This window comes from Tupaia chinensis, unplaced genomic scaffold (genome assembly GCF_000334495.1).
Source record: "Tupaia chinensis unplaced genomic scaffold, TupChi_1.0 Scaffold141474_1, whole genome shotgun sequence".
Classification (NCBI taxonomy): Eukaryota; Metazoa; Chordata; class Mammalia; order Scandentia; family Tupaiidae; genus Tupaia; species Tupaia belangeri.
The window spans coordinates 99,862-118,480 of record NW_006201336.1 but is presented as its reverse complement, the minus strand read 5'-3'; the positions used below and the strand labels follow the sequence as shown (position 1 = coordinate 118,480).

Genomic DNA, 18,619 nt, shown 5'->3' with positions numbered 1-18,619 from the left:
GGCACATGTGCATGTATCCCCAAAATCCTGAGAGCAAAGCGAAATGGAAGTGAAGGGATTGTGGCCGGACCATCCCCCATGGTAGGTGCTTTCTCACTTTCCCTCCTTTTCTCTCTCCAGCAAGCCAAACATGCTCTGGCAGATTAAAAAATTAGTGAGATACAAAAATTATTTTTTGCCCAAAGTATATTTGGTTTATTCCAGTGGAAACATTAATAAAATTTTTAACACAGAAATATTCTCTGTGGGACCAGCAGATGACACAATGGTTATGTCGCTGGACTCCCACATAGTAAACCACAGTTCAAGTATAGGACCAGGTGGCTTAAAAAACCTCATGCTGAGTGCATGTGCATGTGTGCCTAAACTCCTGAGAGGAGAATAGATAATGATCTTCCCAGGGGGTGATTTCTCACTTTCCATCTCTCTGTCTCTCCTGCAAGTGCACACACCCTATAGCAAAAATCTCTTTTAAAAAGAAAAGATGGGACCAGCAGTTAGCGTAATGGCTTTGTCACTGGTCTCCCATGTAGTTCACCGTGGTTCAAGTCCTGGACCTGGTGGCTTAAACTCATGCCAGGCCCGTGTGCGTGCATACGTGCTCAAGATCCAGAGAGGAGAATGGAGGAGAAGGGATTGTGGCATGGCCATCCTCCCTGGGGGTGATTTCTTGCTTTCTGTCTCTCTGTCTATGTCTTTCTGGTGAGCGCACGCGCCCTATAGCAAAAACCTCTCCAAAGAAAGAAAAAACAAAAGAAAAAGAAAAAGAAAAATTTCCTATAAGGAGGAATGCATTCCTTACTGTCACTACTTTGTGTTTGTATTCATCAACTCTGGTAATATAGAAAAATGTAAGACACAGTTGCTTAAAAGGAGCATCATCTTTTTTCTAAGAAACACAGTCATACTAGAATATATTACAGAAAAACACATAGTGTTAATGTGAACTAAGAGAAGAGAAACCTACCAGAGTCTGGGGTGTCATGAAGGCATTGAGGAGATAAAGAGAAAAGCCTGAGTTAATTCCCAAAGCTATAGTAAAGAAGGTAAATGGGCAAAAAGTATTTTAAAGAACAGCACCTCAGGCAGAATAATATTTATGTATTTATAGACTTGCAATATATTCAGTCTAGCGGGAACCAATTGTTGAGAAAGGAGTGGTAAAAAAGTTAATTTACAATGGGTAGGTGAGAAAGAGATTTACATTTGGCAAACACAAGCATGCACCCCAGTTTAGTCTCATCCCACTGAGAATGGCAATAAAACCAAAGACTAAGTTTGCAGAGGAAAAGATTTACAGGTCTTCCTTAAAGAAGGCCTTGGTAAAGGTTGATCATGAGCAGAACTGCCTTAAGAGAGCAGAATTTGTAGGGACAGCAGGTGGCATAGTGGTTACAGTGCTGGACTCCCACAAGGTCAACCATGGTTTAAGTCCCAGAACCAGTGACTTGAAAGTCACCCTGCAAAACCCCAAAAAGTGGCAGGTTGAATTGGCTCATGAACTGGTTTGCCAAACTGTTGATGTATTTCATAACTGGATTAAGAATTTAGAAAGAATTATAAAATAGGCCAGCAGATGGCATGGAGATTAAAGCACTAGATTTCCACATGGCTGACTTCATGGTTTGAGTCCTGGACCCAGCGACTTGAAAATCATACTGGGCACTAGTGTGTGCATGCCCAAAATCCCAAGAGGAGAATGGAGGAGAAAGGATTGTGGCATGGCCACTCCCCCACCAATGGGTTTGATTTTTGATTTCTCACTTTCTGTCTCTGGTAAGTACATACACCCTATAGCAAAAATCTCTCAAAAAAAAAAAAAAAGAAAGAAATAGAAAGAAAAAAGAAAGGAAATCACATTAGACACGTGTACATGTGCATCCAAAATCCCAGGAGGAGAATTTATGAGAAGAGATTGCAGCATGACTTCCCCTTCCCTGTGTGGGGAGGGTTATTTCTCACTTTCTCTTTCACTTTCTCTCTCAGTTTTTCTCCAGTGCACATACCCATCCTATGGCAAAAACCTCAATTAAGAAAAAAAGACAGCAGAATTTCAGTGGCTCCTCCAGCCCTACCACTTAGGGACTAGGGTTGAGCTCCTGGCTACAGCTAAAGGGAACAAAGTAATTTCTTCTATCTACTCTTCCCAATCCCCAAAATACTCAATTCTTTTTAACAATTTTTTTATTTGCAACACAGCTCAGTTCCATCACTTAAATACAACATCAGAGTGGAATAAAGACATACTACAAGCATCTCATAGGCCAAGGCAGTTTCCTTCCTCCCAAAGACAGTAAATCCATTTCCCTCGGAGACCCATGCCCAGAGCCAAACTGAACACACAAAACAGGTAAGCCCAGGATGAAGTCAGCTTCAGGTACATTTCACCTTTCTCCACAGCACTTTACCTCCCTCCATCCCCAATCAGGTCAACTCTCAGCTTCAGAGCCACCAGAAAGGTGTTTTTTTGTTTGTTTGTTTTGTTTTGCTTTTGTTTGTTTTTGATAATTAACAGGTGTGTGTTACATAAAATAAGAAAATACCTTATGAAATCTATTGTTCTATAGAAAGTTTAAAATAACCCATCCATGTATAATACCAATCAGTAATGTTAGCTTTTTCTCTCTTTATCATAAACACAGGTAGTTTTGAAGTGATTGCCATCTCAGACAGCTCCAAACTCAAGTTTCCTTGGGGGCTTCATTAAAGGCTGCTTGCTGTTCTTACCCTAGGATAGGAAGGAATCCCAAGCACTTTTCCCAGATTCAGAGATTGAGAGAAAAAGCGCTGCTATCTTAGAAAAATATTTCCTTCTTTGTGTTTCTTCTAAGGATTGCTTATAGAGACTGTAACCTAAGTTTTCTAGTCCATCTGAGAAAATTTTTTAGAAAGCACACGAACAAGCAGTCTATTTGATTAGAAGTACTAGTAGTTTCTAAGATGTAGGAGTCAAGGAAGCGGAGAATAAAATTTCAAACTACTTTCACCCCAAATCTTCTATATCCTCAGAAGAGGGACACTAGGATGAGCACACCTTCCCCAGGTCTTGGTGAGACAATTGCTAAAGGTCTACTGTTGTAGACTGGTGACTTTTGACAAAGTTGCAATAAGGAAAGACAAGAAAATAGAAAGTGCATCTCTAAGGGAATAGTTTACCAAAATATTAAGGGCTCCGACTAGTGGTTAAACTGTATTGATTTATGCTATGCTGGGAAAATTTGTATTTGTAAAACTTTTATAAACTGGACAGCTCACAATTGGGGAAAAGACTAAAATAATGCCAATTAAAACAAGGAACAGAAACTATAGATTAGGTAAAAGAACTTGCAGCCTTAACATTGATTTTTTTGTATTAAACCCTTCTCCAAATTCTTGAGAAACCTGGGCTAGCTGTATTTTTGCCGTCACCTGCATGTACAAGACTGGGCAATCATATCCTCATACTCCTTGTACAAAATATTCCCATTTGCCTCAATCAGAAGGATGCTAATGGGAACATACTTATAAGGGACACAGGAGGGTTGAGGGACACTCTGGTCTACCAGCTCATTGACAAGGTTCTGGATAATGGCGTGATTAGGGGAGTTGAGACCATAGCGTAGTACTCGGGGACAGGTTCCCTTACAATAGTTTGGGGTATAGCGATGAGGAGCAATGATCCAATGATCCCAGCCCAGCTGGTGGAAGCTGACTTGGAAAGGGTAGAGGGAACACTGGTTATTTTCAGGCCCATCATGCTTCCAGGAGGGGCCAGGAACCTCAGACCCAATACTGCCTGCTTGACGCACTCTTCGCAAGAGAAGGGGAGATTCGCTTTCCATAAATTCCTCCAGACCTCTAGAGAGAGGTTTGGCCTTCTGATTGTTTGTATGAGTATCATTGAAATAGAGCAACAAGAAGGCTACATCCAAGGATGAAGTACCACGCCACTGGAGCTGAAGAATCTCACTACGTTTTTGCTGTTGACACATGAAACGGAGGTGAAGGATCCTGCGCCCCTTGTGATTCCAGAGCCTTTGCTGAACATGTTGTGTGATATCCATCTCTGTCCAAGCTTTAGACATCATAGAAGGCTTTAAGGAACTTCCTTCTGAAGAAGGAAAGTGGTTGTCTGGGCTTTTCTGGACCCAGGGCTCCACATGGCAGGAGAGGTGGAAGTGGGTTAGGTGGAGTTGATGACGATAAACCACAGTGGCTCTGACTAGTCGGTATGCTACCTGGTTTGGTCTCAGAGGAAAGTCCAGGTTCTGTGTGTGCCAGGGGCCTGCACAAGTAGAAGGAACAAGAACAGAGTCTTAGTTTCTTAGTTCCTAGCCTGAATCTCCCTCACAAACCTTCTCAATATATACTGGCAGCTATAATTAACACCCATATTAACTCAAGATAATGATAATAGCTATTATTTATTGAGAAATTACTAATGAACTAGATGCTTTACATGCATTAGATCTTTAATCCTCTAAAGTCTAATGAGATATTTATTATACCCATATTATAGATAAGAAATTGAGTCTCAGAGAAGATATGTCAAGAGACACAGTCAAGATTTGAACCCAAGTCTGTTCTCCTTAAAAAAGAGAAACTGTCAGTGCTGGCAGATGGTAGAGTAGTTAAGGTGCTAGACTCCTACATGGTCAACTATGGTTTGAATCCCAGACCCAGTGGCTTGAGAATCATGCTGGGTGTGTGTGTGTGTACATGCCCAAAATTCTACGAGGAGAATGAAGGAGAAGGGATTGCAACATGGCCTCCCCTTAGGGGTGATTCCTCACCCCCCACCCCCCACCCCCGTCTCTCTTCAATGAGTGAAGGTACCCTTTGGCAAAAACCTAAAAAAAGAAGAAAAAATAGAAACTATTTTACTTTTCTGTCACTCAGTGCTAGGCTCAGGGGGAAAAAACCCTCAAATGTAGAATTATTTTGCATATATTATAAACATGTTAGAGAGTCAATCATATTAAATGACTATTAAAGATGATCATTAAGAGAATCATTGAGACATACATAAAGAGAGTCCTGATCATGTCACTATTCAGATGCAGCTCTGGGACAACAATTCAACATTGGGTATTATATCCTGACATTATTTCAAATTCAAGACTAAGACATCACACAATAATTGTGTCTATCCACCCCTAGTAAGGACAGCTATTTTGCCATTTCTGCTTTCCACTAACTTTAATCATCTTCTCCTTGAGCATTTGGACTTTGGGCCAGCCTTCTTTGGCCATTATTTCTTTAACCCTCAATCTCCCTCTCTTCCATTCCTTGCTAGAAATGGTTCTCTATTTATCCCATTTATTTTTCTACCATCCTTTTAAATACTATTTTCAACAAGGCCTTGATCACATAAATATTTTGTTTGCTAAGAAGTCTAATGATAGCTGCATACCCTTTAGTGATTAAGAGCTGTAATCCAAACTGTTCTGCTGACACCCAGTGGCCATAGGATCGAAAAGCTGGGCCTGCAGTGCTCTCAAATTCTGTGCCCTGTCCTAACAGAGGTTGAAAGAAAAGATTATAGGGACCAGCAGTTAGCATAATGGCTATGTGGCTGGACTCCCATGTAATCGACTGTGGTTCACGTCCTGGACCCGATGGCTTAAACTCACACCGGGCGCATGTGCATGTGTGCCAAGGATCCCGAGAGGAGAATGGAGGGAGAGGAGAATGGAGAAGGGATTGTGGTGTGGCCATCCCCCCTGGAGGGTAATTTCTTGCTTTCTGTCTCTCTATCTGGAGAGTGTATGCGCCCTATAGCAAAAACCTCTCCAAAAAAAAAGAAAGCAAAGATTATAAAGACCAGGCATCACAGGAAAAAGTTTTCTTTCAACTTTCAACATTTTATCAGTTAATATTTTCAGCTTAATTTTTTAATTGTCAAAGGGTACCTGGGCTTACCAGAGAAGGGAAGGAACCCCCCAATGGGGTGTGGTCATGCCATAATCCCTTCTCCATTTCTTCATTTTGTTGGGATCTGGGGCGTTTATGTATACATTCTTATACAGTTTTTCAAGTCACCAATATGGGGATTTGAACCATGGCCATCCATATGCGATCTAGCTCCCCTAACCACCAGAGTATGAGCTGGCCCTTTCATGTTAATTTTTATATCATTCACCTTATGTTCCTTCTCCACTTAATCCATAAACCTGGAATTCCTCAGTAGTCCCAAGACTTTCAACATAGAAGTTCTTGATCTCTTGATGTTCTGCGATATTTGTAAAAGTTTAAGTTCCAACTCATGCTTCATATACCCTCAAATTCAGGGCAGTAGACATCATTCACACAAGACCAAAACTAGGTTTGTATTTGATTTCTCACATTATTCCACACTCCCATCTTGAAATGATCTTTCCAAGAGGACTACCCGTATACCTGCTCCACCCTGCCTGAAAAGGAACACAACCCAAACCTCTAGCAGACTGTCTGGTGAGGAAGACCTTTTCCTTCCAGACCCTGACATCACATGTTTCCTGAAGCAGGGTGGAGCTGCTGCTAAGGATCAGAGCCAGAAAGCGTCTGCTCAAAACTTGTCAGTAAAAGAGTTGACTCATACATCCTGTGAGATTAAACCTGTCATCTGCTCTGGATCCTTTCCAGAGTCCCTAAATGCCAGTTATGTTCCACAGTCACACCAGAATATTTACCTAATTCTAAGGCATCCTTCTTTCTAGTCTCATGTGATTTGTATAAACTCGATTTGTGCAGCTTTCTGCTGCACTTAGGAAGTGAACCTAGATCCCTAATCGCAGCCTCCAATCTCCTGCCTCTCTCATCAGCTTGATATCCTGCCACTCTCCACAATGCTCACAAAATGCAAGCCTTACTGACCATCCTTCTGTTCTTCAAGTAGAATAAACTGGTTTCACCCTCAAAGCCTTTGCACCTGTTGTTATCTTGGCCCAAATCAGCTTTCTCTCTACTCTTCTCATGCCTGGGCTAGCACAAGTGTCACCTCCTCTAAGATACCTTCTCTGACAACCCTATAGAAAGAGAATAGCAAGGAAGTATTCCCTATCATAACAATCCATTTCACTCTTTTATAGTACTTACCACAATTTGCAATTATTTAATTGTGTTTGCCTATTTGTATTTCCCATAAGAACATGCTCTATGAGAGTAGGGGCTTTTCTTATATTGATCACAACTGTATAACTAACACTCAGTAAGTACTGAATAAATATTTGCTGAATAAATCTCGACTCATAACAAGTTATTTCCTAAATCAGCTTACTGACCATCCTTCTGTTCTTCAAGTAGAATAAACTGGTTTCACCCTCAAAGCCTTTGCACCTGTTGTTATCTTGGCCCAAATCAGCTTTCTCTCTACTCTTCTCATGCCTGGGCTAGCACAAGTGTCACCTCCTCTAAGATACCTTCTCTGACAACCCTATAGAAAGAGAATAGCAAGGAAGTATTCCCTATCATAACAATCCATTTCACTCTTTTATAGTACTTACCACAATTTGCAATTATTTAATTGTGTTTGCCTATTTGTATTTCCCATAAGAACATGCTCTATGAGAGTAGGGGCTTTTCTTATATTGATCACAACTGTATAACTAACACTCAGTAAGTACTGAATAAATATTTGCTGAATAAATCTCGACTCATAACAAGTTATTTCCTAAATCAGAATGCACTTCTCTGCCTCAATGCAGAGTCTCCTTACTCTTTCTGCAAGGTCAAGTCCAAATACTGCCTTCTCAGTGAGACTTTCTAACAGTCTCTCTGCTTCTCTTCCCTTGCTCCAAGCAGTGAGCCATTTCTTCTTTGAGTTTCTGGGAGCCCTATTGCTTGTTCTTTTCAAATAACTCTTCATCCTCTAACATCACTATGTCATTAACTATTATACTATGCTGGGAGCTCCTAGAGGTCAAAGTAGTAGTTATTGGGTCACAGTAAAAGCCATGATGCATTTTTCTACATTTTTCTATGCAAAAATGTGTTGTGATGTGTTTCTGATGACCCAATATTTGTTTCTGTATATCCAACCCAAGCACAGTGCCTAGTACTTAGGGGAGATCCAGCCATGCTGGTACAGGTGGTAGGACACTGATCTGCAATGCTGGAACCACATGAAAGACCATGGCTTGGATCCAGGATCTACCAGAAACATGCCAGACATGCACATCTGTGGTCCTGTATACCTGGAAGGGAGAAGAGGTGATGATGTGACAAGACCTTGTCCAAAGGTGCCTGTTTCTCTTTCTCTGCCTTTCTGGAAATAAAATAAGTAAACTTTAAAAAAATCTTCTGAGACGCCAACATAGCATGGTAATTAAAGCACAGGCTCTAGGGCTCAAGAACCCAGGTTTGACATCCAGCTCTAGCAATTAATAGTTATGTGACACCAGGTAAGTTATTCTGAGCCTCAGTTTCTTCAACTATAAGATGGGTATATTAATACTACCTACCTCATTTAGTACTGCAAATTAAGGAAGATGTTTATAAAGCATTCTGTGTAATACCTGGCACATAGTAAGCTCACAGCGAGGATTAACTAGAATAATTTTGGTTGTTTTACTTAAAGAGGGGAGTGTAAATATGTCTGTTATCACCTCAGACTTGAAGGCTCCAGATTAATTTCACCAGATTTCTAAGAGTTTGTTAAAGCTGATGGCTGTCAACATTCCCTAGAGAGCCCTTCACTTCAGGAGCCCACTACTCTCCTGGAATGGTATCTAATACAGATGCTTAAGACAGAATGAAGCATTATGGGGACAAAGAAAATTCCAAATCACATTTGGTACCAAAATCTCAACATAGCAACATAACCTAAATACAAAATCTGGTGTACAGGGACATTAAAATATTGTGAAGAAAATCTTGAGAAGTTGTAGACTTTAAAAATCAGACAAACTTGATCTCAAATCTCATTTCTCCCACCCACTGCCCTTATGACCTCTGTAAATTACCTAATCTCTTTATGTCTTAATTTTCTTATCTTCAAAAACTAGGCTAATTGGAACCAGCAGGTTGCGTGGTGGTTAAGGCACCGGACACTCCCACATGGCTGACCATGGTTGGAGCCCCAAACCTGGTGTCTTGCTTTCTCACTTTTCCTCTCTCTCTGTCTCTCTCTGTCAAATTAAAAATAAAGGAATACATAACATTAAATAAATAATTCTTTTTTTTTCTTTTTGGAAAAGTTTATGCTATAGGGCATGTGCACTCACCAGAAAGACAGAGAGAGACAGAAAGCGAGAAATCGCCCCCAGGGTGGCCATGTCACAAGCCCTTCTCCATTCTCCTCTTAGGACCATGAGCACACACACACACGTGCCCAGTGTGAGTTTAAGCCACCGGGTCTGGGACACGAACCATGGTCGACTACATGGGAGTCCAGCGACATAGCCATTACACTAACTGTTGGTTCCAATAAATAATTTTTTAAAAAGAGAAAATTAGGCTAATTGTCCCATAACAGCTACTATCATTAGCTGTTATGGGGATTAAATTAAGGATTAAATACAGCAACAGATGCTCACAGCACCAGATCCTCAGATGTTAGTTGTTTCTGTCCTTTCTGAGGCCTTGTTAGTTTTTGCCCCACCCAGCATCCTGTACCCTTTGCCTCCTAATAACAAAATAATGCATAAATAGCCTTCTACAGAATGTAGCTGGGTATTTCTTAATTATACTTTTCAGAGCTATAACAAACCCTTTTCAGAGCTATAACAAAAATAAGACTTCTTTGAGAGATAGGGGCCAACACATCACTCAGTTGTCCTAGCATCTGGGAGAAATTTCTCAGTAGGTCCCAAGTAATTTCTTCTTACATTGGTGCCTTAATGGTAAGTAGGCTTGAAGCCAGCTTTTCCCATGCTCACCATGCTTTGAGAACTAGACCTGAGAAAACAACCCACACACCAGGCAATGAGACCTAGCTGTAAACCCTTACATTCCCTTTTCTCTTCATTATTCTTTTCCATTTCTTTCCCCCCCAAGATAGATGGAATTGTAATAACTCACCTCTGAGAGGTCTTGCTACATTGGCCATGGGCCTCACCAGCCTCACCATGGTGGCTCCTATGGTGCGATTCTCCCTGGGATGTCCATATAGGTCAGCTGAACGGTGATACAACTCCAGCATGTACCGCAGGGGATGCCCTAGAACCTGTGGCTTCTTATGCTCCTTGCCAGGGGCTTCATCTAGCAGCTCCTGAATCAAGGGCAAAGTAGGGGCCTCAGTCAAGAGGGCAATAGAGGACTGCTGCCCTGTCTTTGACATTTGGACCTTGTGTTCCAAAAAAAGCACCAGTCCCCAAAGAAGAATGATTCTAAGGATGCTGAAGAGGGCCATCTTGAAAGGCTTTGTGTTTAGCAATTGACTCCAACCCAAGCCCAAAGGATGTCACTCTGACCGGTTCCTTTCAAGCAGGTAACCACATCTAAGTTCCACAACTACCAAAGATGGGACAAGTAAAAAAGAAATGCAGGTAGCTTCTATGTTGTTTCTTCTGGGAGGACCTCCTGAGCCAAGGAAGGTCTCCTAACTTGCCCTCTGTACATCAAAACGAACAGCAGATGGAATAAGACAGTGCACCCCTCCGCCTCTCTAGAGCTGGCAACTATATAGTACTTATTTGGAGGCTGAGGTAACTACAAAGGAGAGGTTCATACCAGAACCTACTCCTTCACCTTATCCACTTAAGATGGAAAAAAAGCAGCCCTATCCTATTCTACCATACAGCTTTAAAGGCAGTCCCTTAATCAGTCCTTAAAGGGCCAGATGCCTCCTGCTCCCATCCCACTTACATGCCTTTAATGAAGCATTTCTCAAAATATGGTCTACTGATAACAGGCAGAGAAACTATCCAAGGTGACTATGAGGAATGCAGATGCCTGGATCTGGACTCAAACACAGACTTTTTCAGGTGCGTCCAGAAATCTGGATCTTATCAAGTGCCCCAAGAAGTTTCTGTAAACACTAAAATGTAGAAATTACTGTGTGAATGTGACTGCTAGAGCTTGAAGAAGATGCCTCAACAGTGGTTCTCAATCTTGGCTATACTTTGAAATCACCTGAGGAACTTTAACTATTACAGATGGCTGGGCATCATTCCCAGAGGTTCTGATGTAATAGGTTTGGGGTGTTACCAGGACATCAGGATTTTTTTTTCAAGTTTGTAGTGATTTTAAAATACAGCCAAATTTGAGAATTCTGTCTTGGAATTTTCTGGTTTACCTTGGAAAGTATTGAGATCATGAATGGGCTTCATGGGGAAAGCCTGAGATCGTTGAAGATAAATTCATGGGAGCTCTCCTAGATCAGGTGGTTAATGTAGCAGGGCTGGGCCAGTTTGTTATGGCTGCCACAGGCTAGGATTCTGCAGAAAAATGGTAGGTGTAGTCTAGCCTTGTCCAAGTAGAAGCAGATTCTTGGGTTTCTGGAGAGAACATGGTTCATGAGGTTGACATAGCTCTAGGAGATAATGAGACAGATATGATTTGTAGGAGGCCTTTACCTCATACCAAGAATATCAATGGATAGGCAATATTACTACAGAACAAGCATGAACTTTGTAATCAGACAGAACTGTGTTTGAATTGTGATTTTTGGCTGTTATGCACTGTAACTTAACCTTTTCAGGCAAATTTCTTCACTTCTCTGAAACTCAGTTTCCTCATCTGTAAAATGAAGATAACATGATTTACCACATGGGTTGATGTGAGGACATCGGGAAATAATCTATTAATGATATATGGTTACATGTTTAAAATTATTTATCTTTTTTTTTTCTAACATGACCTTGGGCATTCGCATGTAGAGTAAAACAAAAGGCATAGGACGCAGGGGATCCTATAAGATCTAGAAACCAAATCTCAGCTCAATAGCTTGCTAGCTGGATGACTTTAAGCAATGATCCTCCCAGCCTTACTTTCTTCATCGACACTGCTGGCTCCTTCAGAGTACTGTATTGTTTTGTACATTTTATTATATACATTTATATTGTATGCAATAATATACAAGAAAGGGATATAGTCAGATGATACGTGGTAGGCAAAACCTGAATGTTCAAAATATATGAAAGATGTAATAGAAATCAGAAAAACACAGTTGAAAAATATGTAAGATAGGATTCCACACTGATTTCATTAGCAACATATTAAAAGTCAGACATTTTTTAATTAAATTAATTTTTATACCTTCAATTACTACATATATCATTAGTGTACAAAATGAATTTCCCCCTGCACAAATACACTGTATTAGTCCAGTCAAAGATATTATCATACACAATATAATCAACAGATAATTTTCCATTTTTATGTCCCTTAAATATTTTGCTCCTTTTTTTTCTCCTTGATTCCTTTCCTCTCACCCTCCCCAACTCCTCACTCTCCTCACATACTGTCTCTTGGATACACAATTATTCTACAGGTTTTTATATCTTCCAATCTTTCAGTTTCTGCCATAAAGTGCAGACATTCAGTACATAGTGAGTAGGGACATATGATACCTCTCTTTCATAGTCTTGTTTTTTTTTTGTTTTTTGTTTTTTTTTTTACTTATTAGAAATCTAGTGAGTAGGGACATATGATGCCTCTCTTTAATAGCCTTGGTAATTTCACTTATTAGTAAATCTTCCACATTCATTAGCTTTCTTTCAAATGCCTGAGTTTTTATTTTTCTGTCTTAGTAATATCCCGTAGAGTATATGTGCCATGCTTTTCCTTTTTTTATAATAATTTTTATTTTATATTTATACATTCAATCACAATATTTAATTTACAAAGTGAACATTTCAATACGTGAACATTTCTTTCCAATCTAGTTGATCAAAACATCTTCAACAGATAACACCACTACCTCTCCATCCCATCAATACTCTGTCCTCGTATCCCTCCTCCAAATGTTCTTCTCCAAGCTCCAATCCTCCACATACACCACATCTGGCAATCACATTCATCTCTTGTGTTTGTACATCATTTAGTCAGTCGGTTTCAGTTATAGAGTGTAGACACTTGGTATAATATTAAGTGGGGACATACAATGTCTCTCCTTCATAGCCTGATTTGCCTCATTCAGTAGTAAATCTTCCATAATCTTCCATTTTCTGTCAAAAGCCAGGGTTTTGTTGTTTTTTAATGGCTGAACAGTATTCCGTAGAGTGTATGTGCCACAGTTTTCCAATCCATTCATCTGTATGGGGGCATCTGGGTTGGTTACATGTCTTAGCAATCATGAATAGTGCAGCAATGAACATCGATATGCAAGCACTTTTCTGATGAAGAAGTCTTCTGTCCTTTGGGTAGATACCAAGGAATTAGATTGCTGGATCATATGGTAGTTCTGTTTGTAGATTTTTGAGGAATCTCCAAATTGTTCTCCACAGTGGCTGGACCAATTTACATTCCCACCAGCATGTAAGAGAGTTCCCCCTTCATCACACCCCCACCAACACTTATCATTATTTGTTTTTTTTTTTTTTTAACTTAGACATTCTGACTGGGGTTAAGTGTCATTCTGACTGGCGTTAAGTGTCATTGTTGTTTTGATCTGCATTTCCCTTACGATGAGGGATGTTGAGCATTTGTTCATATGCCTTTTGGCTATTCATATGTCATCTTTAGACAGTGTTTTTTCAACTCCTTCTCTCATCTTTTAATAGGGTTGATCATCTTTTTTCCAAACAGCTTCTTGAGTTCCTTGTGTATTATGCTTATCCATCCTTTATCTGATGCATAAATTAAAAAATATTTCCCATTTTGAGGGCTGTTGATTCACACTAATTACTGTGTCTTTTGCCACGCAGAAACTTTTTAGTCTGATGTAATCCCACTTATTTATTTTGGGGATTATCGATTGCTTTGAGGGTCTTATTTAAGAAGTTTTTTCCTACCACAATGTCTTCTAGAATTTCCACCATGTTTTCTAGGAGAAGTTTTATAGTTTGAGGTCTTAGATCTTTGATCCACCTTGACTTGATTTTTGTCAAAGATGAGAGGTAGGGGTTCAGATTCATCTTTCAGCAGGTGGAAATCCAGTTTTTCTAGCACCATTTGCTGAAAAGGTTTTCCTTTTCCCACTGGATTGACTGTTGGGGTTGATTTCTCGCTTTCTGTCTCTCTGTCTCTCTCTGTCTTTCTGGCGAGCGCACGCGCCCTATAGTGAAAAAACTCTCAACAAAAATTTAAAAAATTTTTAAAAATCAGTTGACTGTATGTTTGGGCATTTATTTCTGGAGATTCTATTCTATTCCATTGGTCCACATGTCTGTTTCTGTGCCAGTACCACACTGTTTTGATTACCACAGCTTTGTTGTATATTTTTGGGTCAGGGAGTGAGATGCCTCCCATTCCACTCTTCTTCTGCAGAATTGTTTTTGCAATACGAAGTCTTTTATGATTCTAGACAAATTTTATGATCGTCTTTTCTAGATCTGTGAAGAATGTGTCTGGTACTTTGACTGGCATAGCATTAAATATGTAGATTAGTTTGGGTAGAATTGCCATTTTGATTATATTAATTTTTCCAATCCAGAAATATGGGATGTCCTTCCACTTTTTATGTGTCATTTTCAATTTCTTTTTTTAGTTTCTTGTTTCCCTTGTGGAAGTTTTCAACTTCTTGGGTTAGATTCATTCCTAACTATCTTATACTTTTGGTGGCTATGGTAAATGGAATAACTTTTTTTCAGTGCTATCTCAGTCTGCCTGTTACTCATATATAGAAATGCTATCGATTTCTGTATATTGATTTTATATCCTGCAACTTTACTGTGTTCATGTATTACTTCCCGTAATTTTTCCATGGAGACCATTGGGTCTTCTATGTATACTATACTGTCATCTGTGAATAGAGTTTCACCTCTCATTTCCTATTTGAATGCCTTTTATTTCTTCCTCTTTTCTGATTGCACTGGCGATGGCTTCCAGTACTATATTATAGAGGAATGGAGAAAGTGGGCATCCTTTCTTGTACCAGTTTTTAGTGGGGAAGCTTTAGGCTTTTCTCTATTCAGGATGATGTTCGCTATGGGTTTTTCATAGATAGCTTTTATTGTGGTGAGAAATGACCCTTCTATGCTGATTTTGCTGAGCGTCTTGATCATGAAGGGATGTTGAATCTTAACAAATACTCTTTCTGCATCAGTTGGTATGACCATATGTTTTTTATCTTTATTCCTGTTTATATGATGTATTACATTTATGGTTTTGTGTATGTTGAACCAACTTTGCATTCCTGGAATAAAGCCTACCTGATCATGGTGTATGACCTTTTTTATAAGTTGTTGGGAACAATTTGCTAGTATCTTGTTGAGAATCTTTGTGCCTATATTCATCAGAGATATTGGTCTACAGTTTTCCTTCCTTATCCTGTCCTTATCTACTTTTAGGATAAGGCTTCATATAATGAATTAGGGAGAGATTCACTCTTTTGGATCTTTAGAAATAACTTGAGCAGAATGGGGATTAACTCTTCTTTGAAATTTTTGTAGAATTCAGAGGTGAATCCATCAGGGCCAGGGCTTTTCTTTGTTGGGAGGTTATTTATTACTGATTCAATCTCCTTGCTTGTTATGGGCCTACTCAGACTTTCTATATCCTCCTGGCTCAATCTTGGCAGATTATATTTGTCAAGGAATTTGTTCATCTCATCCAGATTGTCTTGTTTCTTAGCATATAGATGTTCATAGTATCCTCTAATGACATTTTGAATTTCTCCTATGTCTGTTGTTATATTGCCAGCTTCATTGCAGATTTGATTCACTTGGTTTGTTTCTCTCTTCTTAATACGTCTCACTAGTGATGTTTTGATTTTGTTTATCCTTTCAAAGAACCAGCTTTCATTTTAATTTATTTTCTGTATAGTCCTTTTATTTTCTATTTCATTTATTTCTGCTTTGATCTTTATTATTTTCTTTCTTCTGGAGTTTTTTGGGGTTTTTTGTTGTTGCTTTTTCAATTCTCTGAGGCATGATGTTAGGTGATCAATTAGTCTTCTTTCCGTCTTCCTCTTATGTGCACTAATTGCTATGAACTTCCCTCTCATGACTGCTTTTGCAGTGTCCCAAAGATTATGGAAATTTATGTCCTCATTGTCATTGGTTTCCATGAATCTTTTGATTTCACTCTTTATTTGTTTTGTAGTAGTGGAGTCATTCAGGAGTATGGTATTTAGTTTCCATGTATTTGAGTATTTTTGAGGATTTTTCTTGAAATTTAAGGTTAGTTAGTTCTCTTGAAATTTAAGGTTAGTTCCATCATTGTCAGAGAAGATGCTGGATATAGTTTCTATGCCTCTGAATCTGTAGAGGCTTGCTTTGTGTCATATGATGTGGTCAATCTTCAAAAACGTTCTATGTCGGGGTGAGAAAAAAGTTTACCTCATGGTTTTTGGATGGAAAGTTCTATAGATGGCTGTTAAGTCCACTTGATTTATGGTATCATTTAGATAGTTGATCTCTTTCGTATTTTTTTGCCTAGATGATATCTCCAGAGGTGTTACTGTGGTGTTGAGATCTCCAACAATTAGTGTGTTGCAGTCTATCTTCCCTTTTAGATCTAAAAACCTTTCCTTCACATATTTGGTTGCTCCTGTGTTAAGTGCATAGATATTTACAAGCATTATATCTTCTTGATCTATAGAGCCTTTTACTGTGATATAGTGCCCTTTTTTGCCTCTTTGAACAGTTTTTATTTTAAAGCCTATTTTGTCAGTAATTAGTATCACAACTCCAGCTCCTTTTTGGTTCCTATTTGCATGGAGAACCTTTTTCAAACCCTTCACTTTCAGTCTATATATGTCTTTCTCCATGAGGTGGGTTTCCTGTAGGCAATAGATAGAGGGTTTCTGTTTTTTTATCCATTCAGCATGTCTGTATCTCTTGATTGGAGATTTTAATCCATTAACATTCAATGTTATCGATGTTACAGGATCTGTACTGATGTTTAAGTTAGCCATTGTCTTAGTTGTATTTTATTTCTCTATTTCTGCCTGTTAATTCTTTAGTTTTCCTCAACTAGTACTTTCTTCAGGGTTTCTTGAGGAGCTGGTCTGGTGTTGGCAAATTCTTTCAGGTTTTGTTTGTCTGAGAAGATTTTAATCTTTTTTTTTTCCCATATGAAAGATAATCTTGCAGGATATAATAGTCTTGGTTGAAATAGTTTCTCTCTTAAAACTTTCAATACATCTTCCCATTCTTTCTTTGCTTGCATTGTTTCCATTGAGAAGTCTAGTGTTAGCCTGATGGGATGGCCTTTGTAAGTCACTTCTCATTTCTCTCTTGCCAGTTTTAGTTTCATGTCTTTATCTGTGGTTTTGGACAGCCTGGCTAAGATGTGCCTTGGGGAAGATCTTCTGGGGTTTATTCTATTTGGAGTCCTTTGTATTTCATGGGTCTGGATGCTTGAGTGCCTCTCTAGACTTGGGAAATTTTCTTCCAGGATTTCATGGAATAGATTTTCCATGGCATTTCGTTTCGTCACCTACTGGGATGCCTATTATTCTGATGTTTGGGCATCTCATGGAGTCTAGTATTTCTCATATATTATCCTTGTGTTTTTTTATTTTCTTGATCTTTTTTTGTGTTTTTTTTCTAGGTCATAGGTTTTATCTTCTACATCAGAGATTCGACTTCAGCATGATCTAACAGACTTTTAATACTTTCAAGAGAGTTTTTGATTTCCTGTATTACAGACTTTATCTCTAATAGTTCCACCTGATTCTTTCTCAGAGTGTCCGTTTCTTCTTTCATATCATGGAAGGACTTCCTAATCTCCTGTAGTTCGTTGTCTCTTTTCTGTTCCAACTCATAGAATTTGGTCACCATGTATGTTCAAATTTTTTTGTCTGACCTTTTGGTAACGTCCTCTATATTTACGGGAGATGGAGTAGAGTTACCTTTTTCCTTTGGTGGAGACATATTTCCTTGTTTATTCAGACCTGAAGCTCTTCTTCTACTTCTAGACATTGGAAAATGTATTCACTTTTGAATACCTCTTTTGGGAACATTTCTCCAACTAGAATTAAATGTTTTTCCCTTTTGCTGCTAATTGATGTTTGCTGAAGTCTCTCTTCTGTTGTTTTTACCAATGTGGTCTCAAGAATGATACTCTACTGAGGTGTCTGAAAAGCAGTATTTCCTTTTTCACAGGTGGATCAGTACAAGGGAGAATCCCAGGGAATCTTACATTACTAGAGAATTTCAGATACCTGATTCTAGACCTGTCTAGACTCTTTGGCAGGGTGGAAGATTAAGAGGGGAGGATAATAGATGAAAGAAAAGACAACACAGAAAAATAAAGAAGTCACGTGTTGTGCGCTAATGCAGCGTGTGATTTCTCCAGAGGGTTGGAGCTGGAACTGGTGCCTGCTGCAGGGGACAGGACAGTCTGTGGGAGGAGGAAGACCACGGTATTAACAAGAGAATGGCGAAGCGCAAAAATAAAAAGCAGAAAAAACTAGCTACCTACCTGGGGGTGGGGTCTTGGACCAGGGGGTCCTGGATGTGAGGCAGGGGGAGCAGAGGTGCCCCTGCCTCAGTGTCCCTTGCTGGCCAGAGGGCTGGAGCTCGAACTGGCACCTGCTGCAGGGGACAGGACAGTCTAGGGCGTGGGGTCTTGGGCTGGGGGGGGCTGGAAGTGAGGCAGTAGGCAAAGGTGC

The 18,619-nt window shown here is 39.5% G+C and overlaps 1 protein-coding gene across 1 annotated transcript; it reads right to left on the bottom strand.

Annotated features, from left to right (window-relative positions):
* Nucleotides 1–2,205: 2,205 nt before the first annotated feature.
* Nucleotides 2,206–10,327, bottom strand: BMP15 (bone morphogenetic protein 15). The gene is made up of 2 exons (XM_006163180.2): nt 9,979–10,327; nt 2,206–4,264 (listed from the first exon to the last, which is right to left on the bottom strand). The coding sequence occupies exons 1-2, from the start codon at nt 10,307–10,309 to the stop codon at nt 3,405–3,407; spliced, it is 1,191 nt and encodes a 396-aa protein (XP_006163242.1). The 5' UTR covers nt 10,310–10,327; the 3' UTR covers nt 2,206–3,404.
* Nucleotides 10,328–18,619: the final 8,292 nt, after the last annotated feature.

What these genes read in the sequence shown, in the direction of transcription:
- BMP15 (XM_006163180.2), bottom strand. Translation starts at nt 10,309, where the DNA reads ATGGCCCTCTTCAGCATCCTTAGAATCATTCTTCTTTGGGGACTGGTG. An exon ending in TGTAGCAAGACCTCTCAGAG is followed by an intron (nt 4,265 to 9,978) that starts GTGAGTTATTAC and finishes CTACTTGTGCAG; the next exon opens with GCCCCTGGCACACACAGAAC.